General features: G+C 37.0%; 1 protein-coding gene across 1 annotated transcript in view; it reads right to left on the bottom strand.

Annotated features, from left to right (window-relative positions):
• The window catches only part of SMURF2 (SMAD specific E3 ubiquitin protein ligase 2), a 71,546-nt gene that overhangs the window by 30,111 nt on the left and 19,972 nt on the right, over nucleotides 1–21,463 (bottom strand). The window contains exons 2-5 of the mRNA XM_070934753.1: nucleotides 7,828–7,866; nucleotides 2,957–3,065; nucleotides 779–912; nucleotides 245–310 (exon numbers count right to left, since the gene is read on the bottom strand). Coding sequence (XP_070790854.1) covers nucleotides 245–310; nucleotides 779–912; nucleotides 2,957–3,065; nucleotides 7,828–7,866 — 348 coding nt within the window. The remainder of the gene's footprint in view (nucleotides 1–244; nucleotides 311–778; nucleotides 913–2,956; nucleotides 3,066–7,827; nucleotides 7,867–21,463) is intronic.

Genomic DNA, 21,463 nt, shown 5'->3' with positions numbered 1-21,463 from the left:
CTGGATGGCTGAGAATCTCCATAGACAAGAGACTGTTGAGTTCTAATCCTGCCTTCCCATGAAAGCCAGCTGGGTGACCTTGAACCATCTTTCTCCCTCAGCCCAACCCACTTCACAACATTGTTGTTGTGGGGAAAACAGGACAAGAAACAAGTATTTTCACCACCTTGTGTTATTTATAAAAATAATCAATGCAGGTTATAAAATAAAGGAAGCAAACAAACAGAATAAAATCATTACTTACCTACTATCTGTCCTCTAACTGTATCATTGTCATTCGGTCCAAGTTTGCACAGATCTAATCTCTGATCTATAAAAAAAACCCAAAAAACCTTATTTCTATGTAATGATCATGTAAGGTAATTTCTATGGCAAAATACATATTGCTGAATTAAACATTTCTAGAATTTCAAAAGAAGATGAAGAGCATACTGGTCTTCACCCTCCCCAAAGCCACTTTGGTCTAGTAGTGGTTAAAGTACCAGGCTAAAAAGTCAGAGGCTGTGAGTTCAAGTCCTGCCTTAGGCATGAAAACCAGCTGGGTGGCTATGGGCCAGTCACTCTCTCTCAACTCAACCCACCTCACAAGAGGTTGTTGTGGTGGTGAAAAAAATAGGAGGAAATAGTGGTGGATATGCTCACCGCCTTATTTGTAAAAATAATAAAGGCAGGAAACCAATAAAGAAATCACAAATAAATTATAATTTCCATAGAACTAGTCACTAGTTCTAAAAAGCTTACTCCAAAACTCTGAAGTACTTTTGTTCTGCCTACTTACAACCAGTGTCTTTGAGGCGGTTGATAGCATTAGAAAGAAGTCTCACACAACCCAGAAAACCAGCTCCCTGTTTTTTATGGATTTTCTTGTGGTTCCATACACTGATTGTTATAGAGTCAGACTTTCCAATGTATCTAAGAGAGAGAGAAAAAGTCAGGAATCAGCAATAAAACATATGTTGACTGCATACCTCTAACAGTCTATTAGGATATAATTTTTAACTGCAAAAATTTTTAGAGCTTCATAACATAAAAATGATTATTTTTATTTTATGCTGAAGAAGAGGTCAAATGCATTATACAGAGAGTGTCTCCATCATAATTTACTCATAAAAAGATTCTACTTGAACAAATGACAAAGGAGCTTTTAAAAAATATCTTATGTAAATCATACATAGCTGACATCCTTTGGCTAGACAGTCACAGTCTGTCAAACAGAAAAAATTGTATGTTGTTGAGTGTTTAATTTGGAGGACAAGTTGTAACACTTAAGAATTATGTTTCTCTCTGGGAGATGTTTAGTAAGCCTCTCCCATTACATGCATTCTGTCATAGTACAAACATCTAAATGTTCGATTTACTAAAACATCCTTCTACACTCATTCATTTAAATTGTTTTACACCCATAACACACATACCCTAGAGTTGCAATGCATCATAATACAGGTAGTCCTTGACTTACAACAGTTTGTTCAAAGTTACAACGGCACTGAAAATGTGACTTATGATAGTTTTTCACAGTTACAACCTTTGCAGCATCTCCATGGTCATGTGATCAAAATTCAGATATTTGGCAACTGGTTCATATTTATCCCAATGTCGTGTGATCATCTTTTGCGACCTTCCCACAAGCAAAGTCAATGGGGAAGTCAGATTCACTTATCAATTTACCAACTGCAGTGATTCACATAACAACTTAGGCAAGAAAAGTCATAAAATGGGGCAAAACTCACTTAACAAATGTCTCACTTAACAACAGAAATTTGGGGCTCAATTGTGGTTGTAAGTTGAGGATGACTACTATAAATGCTCTCATAGTTTACAAATCACTTGCTGATTATTTTCCAAGTCTTAGAATGTTATCTTTTTGGAAAAGACTACTCATATAATGATGCCTTCAACTTGTTTCTACATACAATTTCTGTTATCAAACACAAAGGTTTCAGTTGAATAACCACATATATATGAGGGGAACAGACACATTGCAACTGCAGCCTTCCAATTACAAAAAAAAGGGAAGAATGTCTTCTATGTGCTAGCTCCCCAAGAGGCACTCATGGGACTACGATTCCAGCAAATGGTGTCAGCAACTAGAGAGGAACTATTTATTAATGTCATATGTAGTGTGCATTTTTGCCCATGTTCCAAGAAAATCACTGAAATTTTTATATACTACAGATAGTCCGCTCAAGATTATGACATCTTAGAAAGGGTGCTTTATATTCCATAAAGCACTTCTGGCCATTGTAAAATGTCATGGTATACCTCCTCACAGTCACATAATTCACACTTATGACCAATTGTCAAGTGCCCTGTGATCACATGGTTGCCATTTGAGATCTTTTCTGCCAGCTTTCCCAGAAATTCACTGGGGAAGCTGGTAGGGAAGGTTACAAGCTGCCCCCACTTACCAAAGGATTTCCCCTTCTCTCCATGCACCGGGAAGGGGAGGGATGAAAATCCTTTATCAGGTTGTAGAAACAAAGCTCAGATCATTAGGATATCTATGTGTTTCTCCAACCCAGTGCAGGAGTTCCCTTCCACACATGGAGAAGAGAGGAACTTCTGAGCTGGGCTGAAGAAATCGTGAAGATTTTTAATACTTTTAAAAAATTTTCCCAATCTAATAGGACAGCTGTCCCCAATCTTTCCAGCTTGGTGGACTGGGGGGAGAGATGTTTCCGTGCGAGCAGCGGGCACACACATGACACACACAGCTCCATTTGGGCACATGCCACTTGCACAAATGGAGTGTAATAATACAATCAATCAATCAGCCAACTCTATGCTTTAGCAATGAAAGACCAACTACTTTATAAACAAACCAGACAGTTAACACAGGCCTGCATTACTTTTCAGAGTAATTCTTAGCAAAGACTCACTGATTTAAAATATTTAATTTTTTTTAGCAATTACTCAGCTTAGTTTGATCATATTTAGATAATCTCTATTGACATACAAATCATAATGCTGATTCCACTTTGGATCAAGGGTATTCTTCACAGTATCAGTAGAATGGCACTGGCCAGATCCGTCTACCACCACTTTAGCAAATGGATCAGGAAGTCCTGTAAGAAAATACATAGTACAATGAGGATGCTGCTAATTTATATCATTTTATTTGTGATGGTCCATTAGAAAGCATCTACATTTTCTAACCTATCTCCTTTTTAATCCAATGAACAAAGAAATCTCATTATGCTATCAATCTGGTTTTGAGAAAGTTTTGTACTCAACTACATTAATAGTACCAATTCTTTATGTAAAAGTAGGATTTTATATAACAAACAAATTCTACTAGGAATTCCGTAATTTATTCGTTTATTTGTTCATTGCAAGATACAACCTATACTGAATTTATTTGGGCATATATAACATTGTTTCAAGACATTTCAGGCTATCATTGTAAATGCGAAATAATGTTCTTCACAATCCTTCTCACAAGTCTAATGCTTTCAAGAACACAAAAATTAAAAGTCAAGATAGAACTGAAGCCAGGCGTTTTTAATACACAACCTGTTTTCAGCAGTTTTCAACAGTTCCTGAAAGCACTGCCCAGTTTCAGCACTTCACTGGATTGAGGAAAAACAGTGCTACCCGCCATTTTTAGCAGTAGCAGCCCATTTGTAAGTATGAATTCTGTCTTAAATACAAATTTCGGTTAAAGACAGATTTAAACAGAACTCATTTTTAATCCAGGGACTACTTGTACTTCTTGAAGCATTTAATTGCAAAGGTAGAGATGACAAGATAATCATTATGGAACTCACACAGCTATTTATAAATATTCTGTAACACACATGAAACATCAGAAGGAGGCAGCATCTGATTGACCTTGATTGGGCTTAGTAAGTTAACTAGGTCATCCTGATTACAGCAGAAGTTGGATGAGAGACCAACAGGTAATTCCAATAGAGTAAGCTGAGTTCAGAAGTTGAAAAACATTCCATAAGACTATCATGGCAAACCACATCCACACTAATGCCAAGAAAACTGCATGGATGCGTTCATGAAGTTACCAATAGTTGTACTTGACTAAAATGAGCTTGACTTTAGCAGCACTCATAGTCAAAGCAATTCTTTAATAAACAATAAATTTAGCCAAAAGAAACCAATGTAAAATATTTAATGGCAGCAACTCTAATTGCTCTTATGCTAAATTTCCATGCTATTTTTAAAACTCAAGGGACTTTTGGGATGTTTCCTGATAACTACATGTAAAAAGTTAATGCTATGAAATGGATTATGACCTTCAATTTTAGTTCTGATTAAAGTATATTATAATACCAATCCATTTTTAGATTTTAACATCACAATAAATTGGCGTCTATGGCATTACAGAATTACAATTCTCAGCATCTCTAGCAAACAAGGCCAATGGTGAGAAACGTTGGGATCTGACCTGTGGTGAAATCTGAACCGGTTTGAACTGGCCACCCATGCGCACTTTGTGCCAAATGCACGCTGTGTGCACATGTGCATGCGCATTATATGCTAAAAGGAGGCTTGGGAAGGTAAGTAGAGCAGTGGGGGAGATCAGCTGTGGGTGCAATTTAGCTTCGCTATAAAGCAGGATTTCCTGCTTTCTAGCAAAGCTAAACTGCACTGCTCAGCTGATTCCCCCCCTCCGCTGCTCTACTTACCTTCCCAAGCCTTCTTTTGGCATGTGCTGCGTGCGTGCGCATGCGCAGTACATGCCAAGCAGACGCTTGGGAAGTAAGTAGAACAGCGAGGGGGGGATCAGCTGTGGCGCGCGATTTAGCCAAACCCTGCTGCACACCTGATCGTCAGAAATACCAGTTTGGAGGAACCGGTAGCTTTTTTTAACTACCGGTTCAACCAAACCGGTAGCTTACTAGCAGTTCACTTGAACCGGTACCTTTTTTTTACTACTAATTCTCCCAAACCAGTAGTTTTTATCACTACCAGTTCACCTGAACCAGAGCAAACCGGTAGCATTTCATTCTGGATTTGACGCTCAACAAAAGACGGTGTCATAGACTGCCTACTCATATTGAGAAATGTACACAAATTAAAATACTTTTCTTACAACATGCCTCTTTTATTTAATTTTTAAAATTTAGATACCGCCCATCTCACTAACTCTGGGTGGTTTACAAATAAAAATTAAAAATGATAATAGATACATAAAGGGAAAGTATTTCTTTTTTTATTCCACCTTTCCTTTAGGGGTTCGAAGCAGCATACATAACACTTCCTTCTCCAACTGGGCCGAGGGACAATAACTGATCCAAAGCCACCCAATAAGCTTCTGTGGTTGAGAATGGAATCTCAGTCTTTCTGCTCTTAGTCCAGGGTCTTAATGACTATGCCACACTGGCTTGTATTCGATATGCAAGTATATCAATATACTCTATTAGCACAGGCCATAAACAATACTTGAAGGAGGGACTTCCGGGTTGGCTCCGCAGCGCCATTGACGGTCTTTTTAGACCGCCGCCCCCGTGATTCCGTTGAGCCGTTCTGACAGCGTTAATCAGCTGTCAAACGGCTTGAAAATCTCCCCTTCGGGAAAAGAAGGGGAGGAGAGCAGGTGGGTGAGGGTAGAGCTCCCTGAAAACCCCTGGATTAATTCCAGGGGTTAGGAGGGTGAGAGCTCCCCGTTCAGCCCACTGAAGCTCCGGATCCGGGGGGACTCTGTTTTTTTTTACAGAGCTAGGCGTTGCGTCCAATTTCTGCTGTCAAACAGAAGATTAAATGATTTCAAAAAAGCAGGCGGAACAGAAGCAGGAGGACAAGCTTTTTGCAAGTATAACACTTAACTCCGGGGATACAATGTTTCTAATTGGATTTTCTGAGCTGGAAGTTAAGATGGCGCTTCTTTGTTGCGATTTTAAAAGGGAAAGTTAGAAAAAGTTTTTGCTAATAGACTCGTGCTCAGAGACTGGCTTTAAGTTGCTGGAATAGATTTTGAAGAGCTGTTTGGGAAAAGATTGTTTATAAAGAAATTGCTGAATGCTGTTCAAAAGGATGGCTCTGACTTTATGATTTTATGGTTGTGGGAAGAAAGAAAATTTCTTTAAAATAAAATGGCTTCTAAGAAAGGAGATCTTGAAAGTGCTGGATGCTATTTGGAGGTGTCAGAAACGAAACAGTTGTCTGATTTACAGAGTTGTAAGGATTTTGATGCAGAACTTACAGAATTTATAAAAGAAGCCATGAATAATCATACTGCAGCTATAAGTAACCAAATAGCAATTCTTAAAGGGATAACAACAGAAATGACTGAGGAAACCAAAACAACTACGGAGCATGATGACAACTCAGGAGATATTGCAGCAGAGAGGGTGGAAGAATTTTCTCAAGAATTTTCGAGCTTACTCTCTGCTCTTTTCGGAAAAATTGATAGAATCTTTCAAAATTATGACTTGGTTTGGAAAAAAGTAGTAAATGACCAGACTTTCGAAGTTTCAGAAGATGAAGGAGACTTGTCAGTGGCATCTATACATTTAATAGAAAAGAAACAATTGAACTTTTCTTCACAAACTCTTGACAAACTTTGGTTTTACAGACGAAGGAATGAACTGATTTATATAAGCATGAAGAGGCGATTTGGGGGCTCTAAATCAGAGGAAACTTTCTTAAAAAGGGGACAATCTTTGCAGTTATATCAACCTCAAATTAAAATGAAAAACCTCCTCAAAATAGAAGTAGGAGGGATGCAGAAAGATTGGAAAAAATATAAAAAGAAAGCAAGAATGGAAGATTAACCTTTTCTTTTGGCTTTGTAGTTGTTCTACTCATGGTTAAAAATGATTATGTTGTAGGTATTATAACTACTGAGGGGGGAAAAAGTATAAAGTTAAATATTGATTTTTAAATATGATGTACTAATGATTGATTAATCCTTTTTGGTTTTTTTAGTTTATGTATTAATGGTTAATTATGTTGTTGATTATCTTTCAAATTTTAAAAGTTGGAATAATGAAGGGGGGAAATTTAGAAATTTAAAAAATGTAGAAATTTAATTAGTGAATATCTAAGGTTTATTTTTTGTTATGAGATTTCAAAATAAGAAATCAAGAATGGAAGATTAATTTTTTTTTTTTTTTTGGCTTTGCAGTTGTTCTACTCATGGTTTAAATTGATTATGTTTTAGGTGTTATAACTACTGAGGGGGAAAAAGTATAAAGTTGAATATTGATTTTTAAATATGATGTATTAATGGTTGATTAATCTTTTTTGGTTTTCTAGTTAATGTACTAATGGTTAATTATAAAAATGTAGAAATTTAATTAGTGAATATCTAAGGTTTATTTTTTGTTATGAGATTTCAAAATATCTGAACTTTGAGAAAAGTAGGAGGAGGAAAAATGTTTTTAGGTTTGAATGTTTAAGATTTGTTAATGGTTTTAAAATTCTTAGAGTTATTGGATTACATGTTACTTTGTGTTTATATAAAGGGAGGTTGATGAAATTGTAAAAGGGGAGTTAAGGGGTCTTGGGAGTTATTAAATCTTGCAGTTAGCTAGTTTATTTTAGCGAATGTTTGGTGAAATCTATGCCCTGTTTTTGTTCTGGGAAGTCGGGGGTGGGGGGTGGTGAGGAGGGGTTGAAGATTGAGTTTACCAAATTGATTTTTTTTTCTTTTTTTCTGATGATAGTTTGAATGATTGTTTATATTGTATACTTGTTTGATCAGAAAATAAAAACTTTTTTATTAAAAAAAAAAAAACAATACTTGAAGGTGAGTAGATAATCTGGTTATGGTTTATGGTTTATGAAATGCTACCTAGTAAGACAATATCTTTGAACTTGAACCCTCTCTAATACAAAATAAAAGGTATAAAAACAGAAAAGTGTACTTACGGAAAAAATCCTTTTTCACCAAATTTTTTGCACAGAGAACTGAAACCAAAACAAAGAAAAAAGCAATTATAGAATAACATTTTGAGTTTTAATGTATTTATTAAGTATTTTCAAATGTTCAACAACACAATCTCAGGCATATGTACCCATACTGAAGTACATTGTAAATCTGGAAATGCAGGTACATCAGGCAATTTACAGATCAAGGATCACAGCCATATTGTAGAGTTGGCATTCTGTTATTCAGTATCTTCATCCACTGGAATCGGCAATGGAAAAACTGAGCTTGGCGCAGCCCACCCAAAAGCACCATTACTGAGGTTATATCCATGCTTCTAAACAAATGTCATTGGCCAAAATATATGGAGTATACTTTTTGATTTATAAATTAAAAGCCAATATAATTTAAATGTTGGTCATTTCTATGCATGTTTATTCAATATATAGTGAGAAGAACATAACTAATATTATAGATCAGCTCTAAAAATGCTGTCATAACAATTCCTTTGTACCGATTAGAAAAAGGAAGTTATACAGTATATGGTATGCATAATGAGAAACAAAATCTGGCTCCAACCCTTAATTTACTCAACATTTTTGGAGCTTAAACAATACAGGATTTTAAGACTTAAGTGATAATACCAAGGATGGAATCAAATTGGATGAAAGTAAAAATGAGAAAACTCCAAGTAAAGTACATATATATTTAAAAGGATTTGCAGATCTCTAGTCACAACATCAAATTCCCTGAATTTTAGTTTGTTCAGAAGACAGTAAATGGGAACACTGGAAAACATCTTCTTCCTAAATGTCATTCCATTTGTTTTGTTTAGACATAATTATTGCTTATAGAGCCCAAAGATGTAATTATGTTTTAATAATCATGTGATTTTTCACTTAACAATGCAGTTGCTGGTCCCAATTGTGGTTGATAAGCAAGGACAACCTATACAAGGCAAATGCTTAGAGACAGATAAGCAAAAGCATCAGCAGAACAGAATGGCAAATGCCAATTTAAAAAAAAAAACTTTAATATTTAAAAAAAACGTTAAAAATACAAACAAAAATACAAACTAAGAAAAAGATCTTAAATTATATTCCCTACTATATATCATACAATCTCTTCCATAATAACAAATATTGCTGCATCTTTTGATTGGCAGAAAATATTGCATTTTCCAAAACAGATGCATCGAAAATTTCCAACAATTATTCCTTGACATCTGGAATAACCACTATTCCTGACAAAATGTCAAATTCCAAAGCTTCTGTAAATAATTCAACATCACATTAACATCTTGAACATTTTCCCACATACTAATAAACATTAATTTATCTCCCACTATTCCTAAATTATATCCTACAATATTTCTGGGAATGCAAGCATTCTGACACTCAACAATATCCTCTCCTTCAATTTTATCCCTAAAACAATAACTGTAGCTGACAGAGAGCTGGCCCAAAGTTATTCAAGGAGCTTTCAAGGACTTGAACCCAAGCCTCCCTGATCCTAATTCTCTACCTATCCATTACCCAATCCATTACACTGATATAAATGATAATACAACTTCATTCCATATTAACTCAGGGCACATAGAATCAAATTCAAATAAATAAAAAAAATATTTTGATTGTTAGCAAAACGTTCAAAGATTGGACCTGAAAGCTCTGAAAGAATGTCTGAAAAAAGTTAGGATAAGGTAGAGTTCTAAAATAGAGGAGTAGAGAAAAAGATTTTTGGCAAATATAGAAATGAAGCCAGCTAACTTTTCAAGTCTTGCCTGGCAAACAATAAAGTAAGCACCTAGTTGTGGTTAATACTAAGCTGTGTTTAGTACATTGTATGAGCAGAGTTAATTTGCCTCAAATTCATTTCTTTGAACATAACATAGGCAAGGAAAACTGATTGCCTTTGCTAAATATGTGATGGTGGGATATTTGGGGTGGGGGGGTTGTTTGTCAAGTTCACCATGTTGTCCTTTTGCTTTCCCTGCTAGTTCCATTTTCTTCTTTATGCTTCTTATTATATTGTTCTACATTGTCTGGTGAATTATGAGCCACCAGAGTTGTCTGGAGTTGAATAGGGCCAAGTTAAATAAATAAAAGTTTTCTCTACTGGTGTCTTCTCCTTGCTGAATTACTAGTTTCACCAATATTCTCCTTAGAATGTTCCAGAAGTATACGACAGACAAATGATGGCATGATGGAGACACTCATGGAAACTGCTGTGCCCATGGATTACATGTACATAATAGATACGATCAGGTAAATATTGGAAGCAAAAACGACTATGAAAAAGCTTTTTAAGAAAAAGAAATGGAGAGACTTTTGTATAAAAATAATTAAATTATTAAAGCAGGCAAGTCCAACCTATAGCTAGTAATGCAGCCCCATCAAACTATTTTTAAAAAGTTTATTATTTAGATACATTAACGTATGATATATTGATTGACGATAACATTTGTAGCTCAAGATTGAATTGTGGGTCCTTGATGTTCTGAGTTTGGTTGTTTTCTTGCAGACATTTCATTACCAGACTAGGTAAATCTCAGGGCTAGTAGGAAATGGGGTTTGCTCTCATTTTTACATTCTAGTGGCTCCCGTGTCAGTGTTGGTGGGAGTTGTCTTGGCGATTCCTTGATTGGGTTATTATTTGCTTCTTGATTGTGCATCTAATGTTAATCTTGGCGTTAATCTCTGCTCATCTGGGTGTTGATTGCTGGTGAGTAGGTATTTGGTCTTTTTTGTTTCCTTTCTGGCTTTTTGATTGTCTCTTTTGAATGGTATGCAGATGTCGTTAATGTCTATGTTCCTGTTCATGGCTGCTAGTATATTGTATATTTTATATGTGGCCCAAGACAATTCCTCTTCACTTAATGCAGCCCAGGTAAACCAAAAGGTTGGACAACCATGAACTAAGCATTTGATTTTTTAAATTAAGTTCCGTGTGCCAAGTTACAGCTTGAAATAAAATACCGGATTCCACACTATTCTCCTGTAATTAAGAAGTAAATAGTTATCTGAAAGTGACTGTCAACAACCTACTGAATCATTTTGAATCCTTGTCTTCTCTTCCCCACGCTGCTTGGATACTACAAGCATTGGCATCACCAGATATCTTTATACTATGATATTTTACAATATTTATTATCACCATATCACCTGTTCAGATACATTGCTACTTTTTACTGGCAAAATCCTCACTTATTTCAAAATTATTTTTTTTTATTTTAACATTACCATAAGTGAAGGTAAAAAGAAGTAGCCTAATAAACAATAAATGGAATTCCTGAATTGAATTCATGGCTTTAGAAAGATAATGTCTCCTTCAAATCAAGCTCTACTCCTACCAACTATATGGACACATCCACGTACTTTTCTTGGCAGCAATACTCTACAGAAATTGTTTGCAATTCCTTCCTTTTGTTTCTTTGTTTTTTGACTTACAATTTCTCACCCAGATCTGTCAGTAGCCTAGTACTAATCCTGCTTAACTTTTAAACCCAGACAAGGTCATTCAAGTGCTGCCACCTGTTAAGATATAACCTTAACCTAGTTTTAAGCAAAATAATATTTCCAAATTTCTTATTTCTTAACATGGAATGAGACTATTTACATATTTCTGAGTTTTAAAAAGTAGTATTCAGGAACAAAGAATGGCAGAATATGAAGCAGAATTTGTGAAGAACTGACTTTTGTTCTGATGCAATAACAGTATCATTTACTATCAGGGTATAATAGTACAGCTATGAAAGAACTGAGAGTTTTTTTAAGTGGGGCAAAATGCATTTACAATCGCAAAATTACAGGTTTTAAAATTAACATTTTAGGATAAAAAGAAAATACAGCTATTGCCTGACTTTCTTTTAAGATGTACTTGCATGTACAAAACTTTTCTGTTTTTCTAAACAACTCAAACTGAATTTGTTTTATTTATTATCACCGGTGTTTACTAATTTTCATGTTTTAATCTTCAGCTACCTTCTGATCTTCCCTACATAGCCGCCTAAAGCATTTTAAAAAGATAAAAAGTGAAAATGATCCTTAAAAATGAACAAATAAAAAACTCTCACTCCCTTAGTCAATAAAAAGAAAACAGAGGATAACATTTATTTCCTCTTTATTCCTCTTGCCTTTATCACAATTCAGAGAAAATAGAGGAAAGTAATTAGCTTTTTATGTATCTTTTTTGCACACTAATCATCCTATGCTGCTTTTAACTATAATAAAGTTTGTTTGATAGAGGAAAGTATCTCAGTAAAATAATACTGTATTGCAGGACTGCACATACCAAAAACAACTAATGGAAATTCAAATCAACAACAAAAATAAAAACTTTGGAAAAACACTGGAGGCCACAAGAAAAATATTTTCAAGTTTGGAATTTCTGTTCATACTCTAGTAATGAAGCAGACTGAACACTAACAACAAATTTATCTGCTACAATCTCACAGCTGAAAACTAAGGCTTGGCAAGACCTTATAATTTGTTTAGCATGCCTAAAGCCTTTAATGTAATATATTAAGATTTTTAAAAATAAAAATAAAAACTATACTATTTTTACAGTGAAAGATTTTTTTAAAAATCTAATAGCAAGGCTTTTTCATTTTCAAATTCCAATGTATTTTTCTACATCAGCAGTATGATTTGATATTATTATTATAATAATATTCAGAAGTAATAATTTCTAGGCTAACAAAAGAACAATGTTGTAATAGAAAGAAGTTGATCCCAAATTTTCTAATTCTCCAGCTTTCTGATGTCATTACACCAAGAAAAAAGCATCATTATATCCAAACCTATTTATTAAAAAAATTCTAAATAACGCAACGTCCTCTTTCTCAGAGGAATGCATATGGTAGAGGAAATGGGCAAACTGAAAAGGGAAGTTCACAACCCACTTCAAATAACAATTCAGCTTCTCCTTAAAATAATATTCTACTGGAATTCATTAGCATAGTATTCCCTGATTGGTTCCCTTCTGTTTGCATATATAATTAAAATATACATCCCAGCTGTAGAAACACAATGCTACACTGCTGTTAATATGTGTTGTACAAGCTATGCTTTAATCTGAATACATCTCCAACTGCTCTATTTCCGCTGCCAAAAATTCCCCTTTCCCTCCAGACAGTGGTTGTATTCCAATTATGCTGTTGATTGGAATGAAACTGCTGGAAGGGAGGGAATTAGAAAAATAGAAAACTCTCCATTTCAAAATACTACTTCTGAAATCAAGAGCAGCACTGGCAATTCAAAGGCCAGGATATTAAAATATTTGGTGGTTTTTTTGCCCCTCTTTTCAGAAGGGAACATAATTATTTTAAGTTTCTCCATCCAAATGTCTATGTACTCATAAAGCAACAGAGCCATATTCAGGGTTTTTTTAATGTAACTTTGTAATATGCCTTCCATAAAATTATAAACCAAGTTAACAAGACTAGGAAATTCACTTAACATCATTCAAATATCCCAGTACAACGTGATAAAATTTGAAATATTTCTCCAACATAAAATGTTCTCAACTACCAAAAAAAAAAAAAAAACAATCCACAATTCCCCTAAGCATTAGTTTTTACCCAAGAGAATGACAAAAACTGGTCATTGTACAAGGGAGAGTTCGCTTGCTTTTACCACATTCTCTTATATAAGATCACACAGCTCAAGTTTCTTCCTGGATCCCCAGATGATCTTCAAGGACTACTGGGGCTACAACAGGAAGACAGATAAGTAAGATGTCTTTAGTCATTTTACCAAATTAAAGTCAGTAGAGGTTTTTTTTTATTTATAAACTTTTCCTTGTTTCCTCATAAACACATTTTGTCCCTAGCCGGATTCTCCGGCTAGCGTGAGAACAGGTGAATGGAATCGATAATTCCTCTGAAAAAAAAAAATCCTTGTAAAAGGTGATAGCGAAACGGCTAGACTGGAAGACACGTCTATCCAGCATAGACCAAGGCGAAACACTGGCCTAGGAGGGCAGAGCTATTCAAATTTAGCAGACTCGGTCCCATGCTGCATAGAGGAGTCTATCCCCAGTCTGACTGCCGTTTCCTTCCTTCCGGAGTATATCAGACATCTACCAAATACTAATGTATGGCATACCATTTTTGAATATCAGGGGAGTCTGAAAGGAATTAGTGATATAGTCCAGCTTTTTTGCTCTACCGAGAGAAAATATTTGTTGTTTGGTTACATATATTCATTTTCTCCAGGTTTCTTATATCTCAGTTGGAATGTTTAATTGGTTTTGAAGGTGAGCTACTGTATACAGGTAGTCCTCAACTTAAAACAGTTCATTTAGTGACCGAAGTTACAACGGTATTGAAAAAGTGACAATTTTTCACACTTATGACCATTGCAGCATTCCCCGAGTCATGCAATCAAATTTTTGCAGATGCTTGGCAACTGATTCACATTTATAATGGTTGCACTGTCCTGGGGTCATGTGATTCCCCTTTTGTGACCTTCTGACAAGCAATGTCACTTGGGAAGCCAGATCTGCTTAACAACCAGGTTACTAACTTAACAACTGAAGTGACTTACTTAACAAATGTGGCAAAAAAGATAATAAAATGGGGCAAAACTCACTTACCAAATGTTTTCCTTAGCAATATAAATTTTGGGCTCAATTGTGGTTGTAAGTTAAGGATCACCTGTACAAATAGTCCTCAACTTACAATTGGTTGCTTAGCAATCATTCAAAGTTGCAGCAGGCCCCCAAAAAGCTACAACCCAGTTCTGATGTTGGGTTTTCCCCACCATCACATAACCACATTTTGGGCACTCGGCAAGTGACCCACATTTACGGCTGTTCACAGCATCTCATGGTTACATGATCATGATTTACAACCATTTTGCTGGAAACTGGCACGTCCCATTTAGGGCATAAGACACCTCATAGCGATCGATGGGTTTGCTTAACAACCGCTGCGAAAAAAGTGTAAAATTGGGTGGTGACCTGCTTTATGACCATCATGACAAATAAACATAATTGCCAGGCTCAATTACAGTCGTAACTCTAGAACTACCTGTATCTGTTACAACAGACCAGACATCTAATTCAATATGAAACTGCTTATACAGCCCTCATTTGTTAGCTCTGTCTAATGCTGACCATCAAAACTTATTGTGCAGCTTTGGTATTTTCTTTAATGAAGTATAATGCAATGTATGGAGAAACAAAAACATTACAATTGAAGATTTTTGTCATCTAGAACTTTCATACGATTACATGCTTAAAGCCCATGCTTAAACTGTATCTCAAAACAACCTGTGCTTAACTAAGGAGACAATACAACTCGAAAAATTAATTTTTCTTATGAACACTATAGTAGATACTTAGGGCAAAAGGGAATCACAATTAACACTAATTCTATATGCCAGTTAAACATATTTTTTAATCTCTGCTGCTAACATAATGCCTTGCAATTATACTTGTCCATGCAGTCACTAGGAGGCAAGATTTGATTTGAAGGCACAAATAAACACACACATACATATACAGAAACAGATATCCAAAAAGGTTGATTAGTGGGTCCTTCCGCATAGGGTACATCAGCACCATTAGATCTTTTTCCTTCTTAATAAGTTTTCTTTTGGAAAGAAACCTGACAGGAGTAGTAGGAAAAATTACATAGTTTTAAATGGAGAGTCTGGTTCTGAAAATAAGAATAATTACACAATAAGAAACTCACCTGGAGACAGACTTAATTGGCAACGTAAACCAAAATTAAGGATTGCCCAGAGTAAGCCACGACTAATTAAAAAAGAACTTTCAATTTATGCTTTGTTCATTAACAAGAAAGCATGCTATCACCTGAGATTGCAAGTGAAAAAAGTTTACCTAGACTTATTACTTTGTAAGAATACATTTTAACTAATTTGTTTAATTTGACTTCATGTATGTAACTCATACATTTCATCAGGGCATGCAGATTCAATTTGAACATTTCAATTTTGCATTATTTGAAAAGCTATGACTAAATCACCAGGATGGAATAATAGCTGGACTTGACAAGTAGCCAACTGGTTATCAGATAACAGACCCAAAAGGATAGAGTTAGTTCCTTATCTAGAGAAGAAAGTCTAGATAAGGCAAATTAAAAAAAAGTTTTCCCCACCTTCCTCTCTCTTGGGAGGAAACCCACAGTCACAACAATTTATTTTTACTGGGCAGAATTACCACCTTTATAGCTTGGAATCCCATATTAGAAATAGTTTTGAACAGCCTACACTGAGCAGGAATGGAGGAGAAGGGAAGGAAGGAGAGGGGAGGGACATCATATTTAGAGAACTCTTTTTTCCTTCCTGAATCCATCAGAAACTGTATCTAAGAAGATCTATAGTCTGCCTCTCCTGAGGGAGTTTTGAAAACCTGTCTCTCGTTTAAATATAGGCTGGAATAAATCATCTCATGGGTTTTAAGCAAAAACTCTTATCACTGCTAGAGTCTCCTTTCCCAATCAGCCCTCTATCTTTCCTGGACTTTCCAGTAAGTCTATTTTTTCTCAAACTGATTCCGGAAGACAAGATGGAAAAGGTTAGAGATGTAAAATGATCAATAAAATCAATAGCAGCAAGTAACTCTCAAAATAAGATTTTCCCTAATCTAGATTGGGTGGGAGAAAGTGTCTACGAAGCATTTTCTTGGAGGTGAAAGTACTGCACTTTGACTGGCTGATTATCTTTTCTGTCAGAAAGCGGTTGAAGCAATACATTCATTTTAAATGAGATTTGAACTTGGAGAAAGTGATACATTGGTTTCCTTCCCCCCCCCCCCAGCTAAAGTGGGCTGTCTGGCTCATACTGTGACTGTCCCCTTGGGAACAGTAGGATTGTTGTGCCTTTGACCACTCAAACCTGTTGTCCTACCCTCCACTGGCTATCCTCCTCCTCCTTCTCCTCAGAAGTACCTATTTCAGCTCTTCCTGCACACTGTCATCTCAGGGAGTGGAGTGGTATACAGTATGAGGATGAATAGTCCAATCCAATGCCTGTTCTCTTGGCTTCTCTTAGTGGAATTTCTACCTGTGGTCACTGCTAAACACCAGTGGTGGGTTTCAAATTTTTTTACTACCGGTTCTGTGGGCATGGCTTGGTGGGCGTGGCAGGGGAAGGATACTACAAAATCTCCATTTCCTCCCCAATCCAGGGGAAGGTTACTGCAAAATCCCCATTTCCACCCAATCAACTGGGACTTGGGAGGCAGAGAATAGATAGGGGTGGGGCCAATCAGAATTTTTACTACCAGTTCTCCGAACTACTCAAAATTTCTGCTACCGGTTCTCCAGAAGTGGTCAGAACCTGCTGAAACCCACCTCTGCTAAACACCAATAAAAGCACTGTCCAGCTGATAGGTCCAGCAGTTTTTAGGTTCTCAGTCCTTTCCTGCTCCTCTAATATTTTCACATAACTGCACTCATTGATAGACTGTCTGCTCTCTGTGGCAGTCTGCTAGAAGACACAAAATAGCACCACCCAGATTAGGTAAGATCCTCCTCGTTTGCTCCCTGAGTGACTAGCCAAGAGGTTAGTGGGGCAGATGGCTAATACTTGATAAGTCTGTTGTGCAGTCATCCAAAGTTCATCATTCTTCTTCTGACAGTTCACTTCCCTGTGTTTCTTTTTTCTTCCATTTTTACTATAGCCCCCACCCCAAGATCTACCAACTAAAGCTGACTGCAATTTATTTATTTACTAGCTGTACCCGGCCATGCGTTGCTGTGGCCCAGTCTGGTGCTTCCGCTGGGCTAAAAGAGCGAGGCTGAAGTTCCAAACTCTCCACGAACATTTGGTGGGCATGGCCAACTTGACGTCACTCACTTTCATCAGTCACATGACAGCCCCCGAGCCACGCCTACCCAGCTGGTGATTAGGGCAGAGAACCAGTTGCTAAAAAACAATGGGAACCACAAAAACCTCCGTCTCCCTCTCTCTCTTTGTATCTCTCTATGTCTCTCTCTCCCCCACTCTGTATCTCTATGTCTCTCTCTCTCCCCCCTCTGTATCTCTCTCTCCCACCCTCTCTCTCTGTATCTCTGTATGTGTCTCTCTCCCCCTCTCTCTGTATCTCTATGTCTCTCTCCCCCCTCTCTCTGTATCTCTCTCTCTCTCTCTCTCTCCCACCCTCTGAAGGGGAGGGAGGGAGGGCGGCGGGGGTTCGAGGCTGGTTTGGGGCTTCCCGCCCAAAGAAAGCAGCAAAGCCAGGAGCCACGCACACCCCACTGGACCCCTGCTGTGCAGTTCTCCCCCGCCTGCCAAGGGCAGGGGAATGATTAAATCCCCCGCTCTTCCAGGCAAAACGAAGGAGGGCCGGCCATCCTCCCTCCTGCCCGTTTCTGCCCCTGAAGCCTCCCCAGAGCCCCTTTTCTGCCAGAGGCTGAAATTTTCGTGTAGGCTCTGTGAACTGCTAGAGCAGGGAATCAAAGGCGGTGCTGGTCAAAGGTGACCCCGAGGCTCCAGTTGCCTCCATCTCCCGCTCACCAACCGGATTCGCATAGCGCCAGTTAGCAGCTGGTCTTTTTGACCTCGGGGCCCGTGGTAGCGCTGGGCCAGGCATGATTCGGGCCAGGTGAGGGACGGAGGCTTCCTGCTCAGCGGACCCAGGCAGCCTTGTTGCCAGATGTTCTTTGGAGGGAGCCCCGAGAGCGGCTGGTGAGGGGGATGGACAGCAGCGGCAGGGGAGGCTAGTTTGCAGGGTGGCCGGGAGAGGGGGAGGTCAGAGCCAGGCTCAGGCGGGCCCCGCCCAGCCCTAGAAGGGCCAGATGTGAGGGCTTCCCGGCGGATATTGCCCTCAGGCGTCTCTGCCTTCCAAATGCGCAGTTTCTTGGAAGCAATATGGAGAGTCTAAATATAAGGAGTAGAAATCTGTTGAGCGTAATCTGGGCTGGGAGGCTGCCATGTTGGTTTTACGTCCAGCAGATGGAGCTGTTTTTCAATGTTTGTCAATGTCTTTCAATGTTTTCCAATGTTTTTCATGTTTTTACCTGTCACAGGTGTGACATGTATATAATATAGGTATATAAAAACATGCCCATAGTCGAATGCAATGTTGTGTCAAAATTTGAAAGCAATCGGTGAAGTACTTTCAGAGATGTGCGGTTATGTACAAACAGACATTTACATTTTTATTTATACAGATTTATTTATTTATTTACTTATTTACTTCTTACTTACTCCCTCAATTTACACCAATTCTAAGGTTAAAGCACAGGATTAAAACCAACAACACAGTATAAAAATAATACTAATAAAAAGCAAAATAATAGTACAATGATGTCAGAGGAAGATTTAATACAATCCATGTCATTATAGGTTACATTGATAGTCTCACGCTATCTCCAGTCCTAAAACCAAAATGAAGTAACAGAGTAATAATAAGAGTATCCAGACTTAACAGAGTTTAGAAAAATGCATTTATGTCCACATTTGTTTCAGCAGAATAATTTACAATGAGGATGTCATTTGTGACTGCTACTTAAACAAAAATTGCCGGTTGCTTATCTGTGCTTATGATTTCTGACTGATTTATAGACATAGCCAAATGGAGCCTGCCTATATCCGTCATGTTTAGACTCCTGTTTTAAGTATCGTATCTACTTCACAGTATTGTTTTACAGTAAACAAAAGGTTTCCTTTTCCACAATTCCTCCCATTTTTTTTCCATCCTATGCCAGAGTTATAACAGAAAAGAAAACACATATAAAATTATTTGCTTACAGCTAATTATGTTTCTGGATTCATTCTATTACTCCCATCTTTGTCAAAATTCTGGATATATACTTGTCAAAAATGAAACACTAATAAAGAGGACGGTTCTCATAACATTATAGTTCTCATAACATTATAGTTATAAGAACTTGCAAAATTAACTTTTTAATTTTACAGGTTCTTTCAGATTTACCATACATCCCTACTCCCCAAAAATAATAACCAAACATTTTTCAAACTCTGAAATAGAAGCAAAATATTAAATTAATTGGGTTTGGGGCTTCTCTTAGTAGTTTTATACTTCATAATTTATTCTTAGTTGACCTCTGCTAGTACATCATGATGCTGAAGAACACAAGATCCAATTAATCCAAGTAGAAGCATTGAGTATTAGATAATATGTGACCAAACAATGAAGCATAGTCCTTAGTGCTCTTTGGACTTGGCTGTTTTGCAGATGTTTCATTACCCAACTACATAACATCAACATTTCAAGTGTGGGGTGACAGAGTGAAGACAGCACTGCATGATGGCAATCAGATCTTCCACAATTCCCAACGCTTACTTTGAAGAAAGAACCATCCATAATCCTATAATATTGTAACCCACAATGTGATCTGAATTTTAGCTAGGTGCTTTTAATGTATAAGATTCTGGTTAAAGAATATCCCAAAACAGTACACATAAATATTAGTTTTCTGGAAGGCATTTGGCCAACACTCTCCGTCTGTTAAAAGAAGCAAGAGTTATGTAGAGTTAGCCCAATTCCTACAGAACTGAGAAACTGAGGGCAGATGGAGTATTTTGCTTGTTCACTAATTTCCTCTGTGGTTATTCTTCTCAATTCCAGCTTGCTTCAAACTAGTGTTTCTCAACTTTGGCAACTTGAAGATGTGTGGACTTCAACTAAGAGCAGTCTGGTATAGTGGTGAAGGCACCAGACTAGAAACCATGAGATAGTGAGTTCAAGTCCCACCTTAGCCATGAAAGCCAGTTGGGTGACTTTGGGTCAGTCCTCTCTCTCAGCCCAACCCACTTCACAAGGTTGTTGTGGGGAGAATAGGAGGAAAAAGATGTGTTGGATATATTCACCACCTTGAGCTATTTGTAAAAATAATAAAGGTGGGATAAAAATAAATAAACTCCCAGGATTCTCCAGACAGTACAGCCGCAACATACCATTCTGGGAGTTGAGGTTCACACATCTTCAAGCAGTCAAAGTTGAGAAGCACTACTTTAAACAGTTGTGAGGTTAAAATGAGGAAGACAACCAGGTCTGTTGCCTGGAGGTCCCAGAGGATACAAAGGCAGTAAATAAACAAAAAAAAATTAATAGATTACTTTAGATCTAGTAAATCATGACATTCTTGCCTTTCATGCATGACTGCTATCATAAAACTAATCTTCTAATTGAAGAACATAAATGATGTATATATGGATATAATTTAAACCTGTCAAAATTCAATATTTAAGTCTTCATACAGCTGATGAAAAACCATTTTCATGGTTCAAAGGCACAGTATTTTGGTTCTGATAAATTCTGGGGAGCAGAATGAGACACAGAAGATATAGTTATAATCATTTACTGGTGGTATGTGAGCCAAATAAATCTCAAATTTAAACTATTTCTGTTTAGTGCTCATCCCATTCAGAGACGATGAATCACTTCCCATTTGGCAAGCTTTCTGCCTACAAGGCAGACTTCTGTAAAGCTTTTCCTGTATCCTTGTTATAGGTTAACTAATTCTGTATACCTAGCAATAAGCAAAACATCTAATGTTATTTGTGAGACTAGACTTTGTCCTGTTCATCAGGCACATGTGATGCTAAATAGTGAGGATTCTTAACTTTAATTCACTAGCATTTTTAAAAAATACCCTACGATAAAAATATTAATACATGAAGTTTTGTAACAACAGAAGAA

Source organism: Pituophis catenifer, unplaced genomic scaffold, assembly GCF_029215685.1.
Source record: "Pituophis catenifer annectens isolate HBS135680 unplaced genomic scaffold, rPitCat1.0.hap2 SCAF_2, whole genome shotgun sequence".
NCBI lineage: Eukaryota > Metazoa > Chordata > Lepidosauria > Squamata > Colubridae > Pituophis > Pituophis catenifer.
Note: the sequence above shows the minus strand (reverse complement) of the source record. Positions and strands in the feature narration are given on the sequence as shown.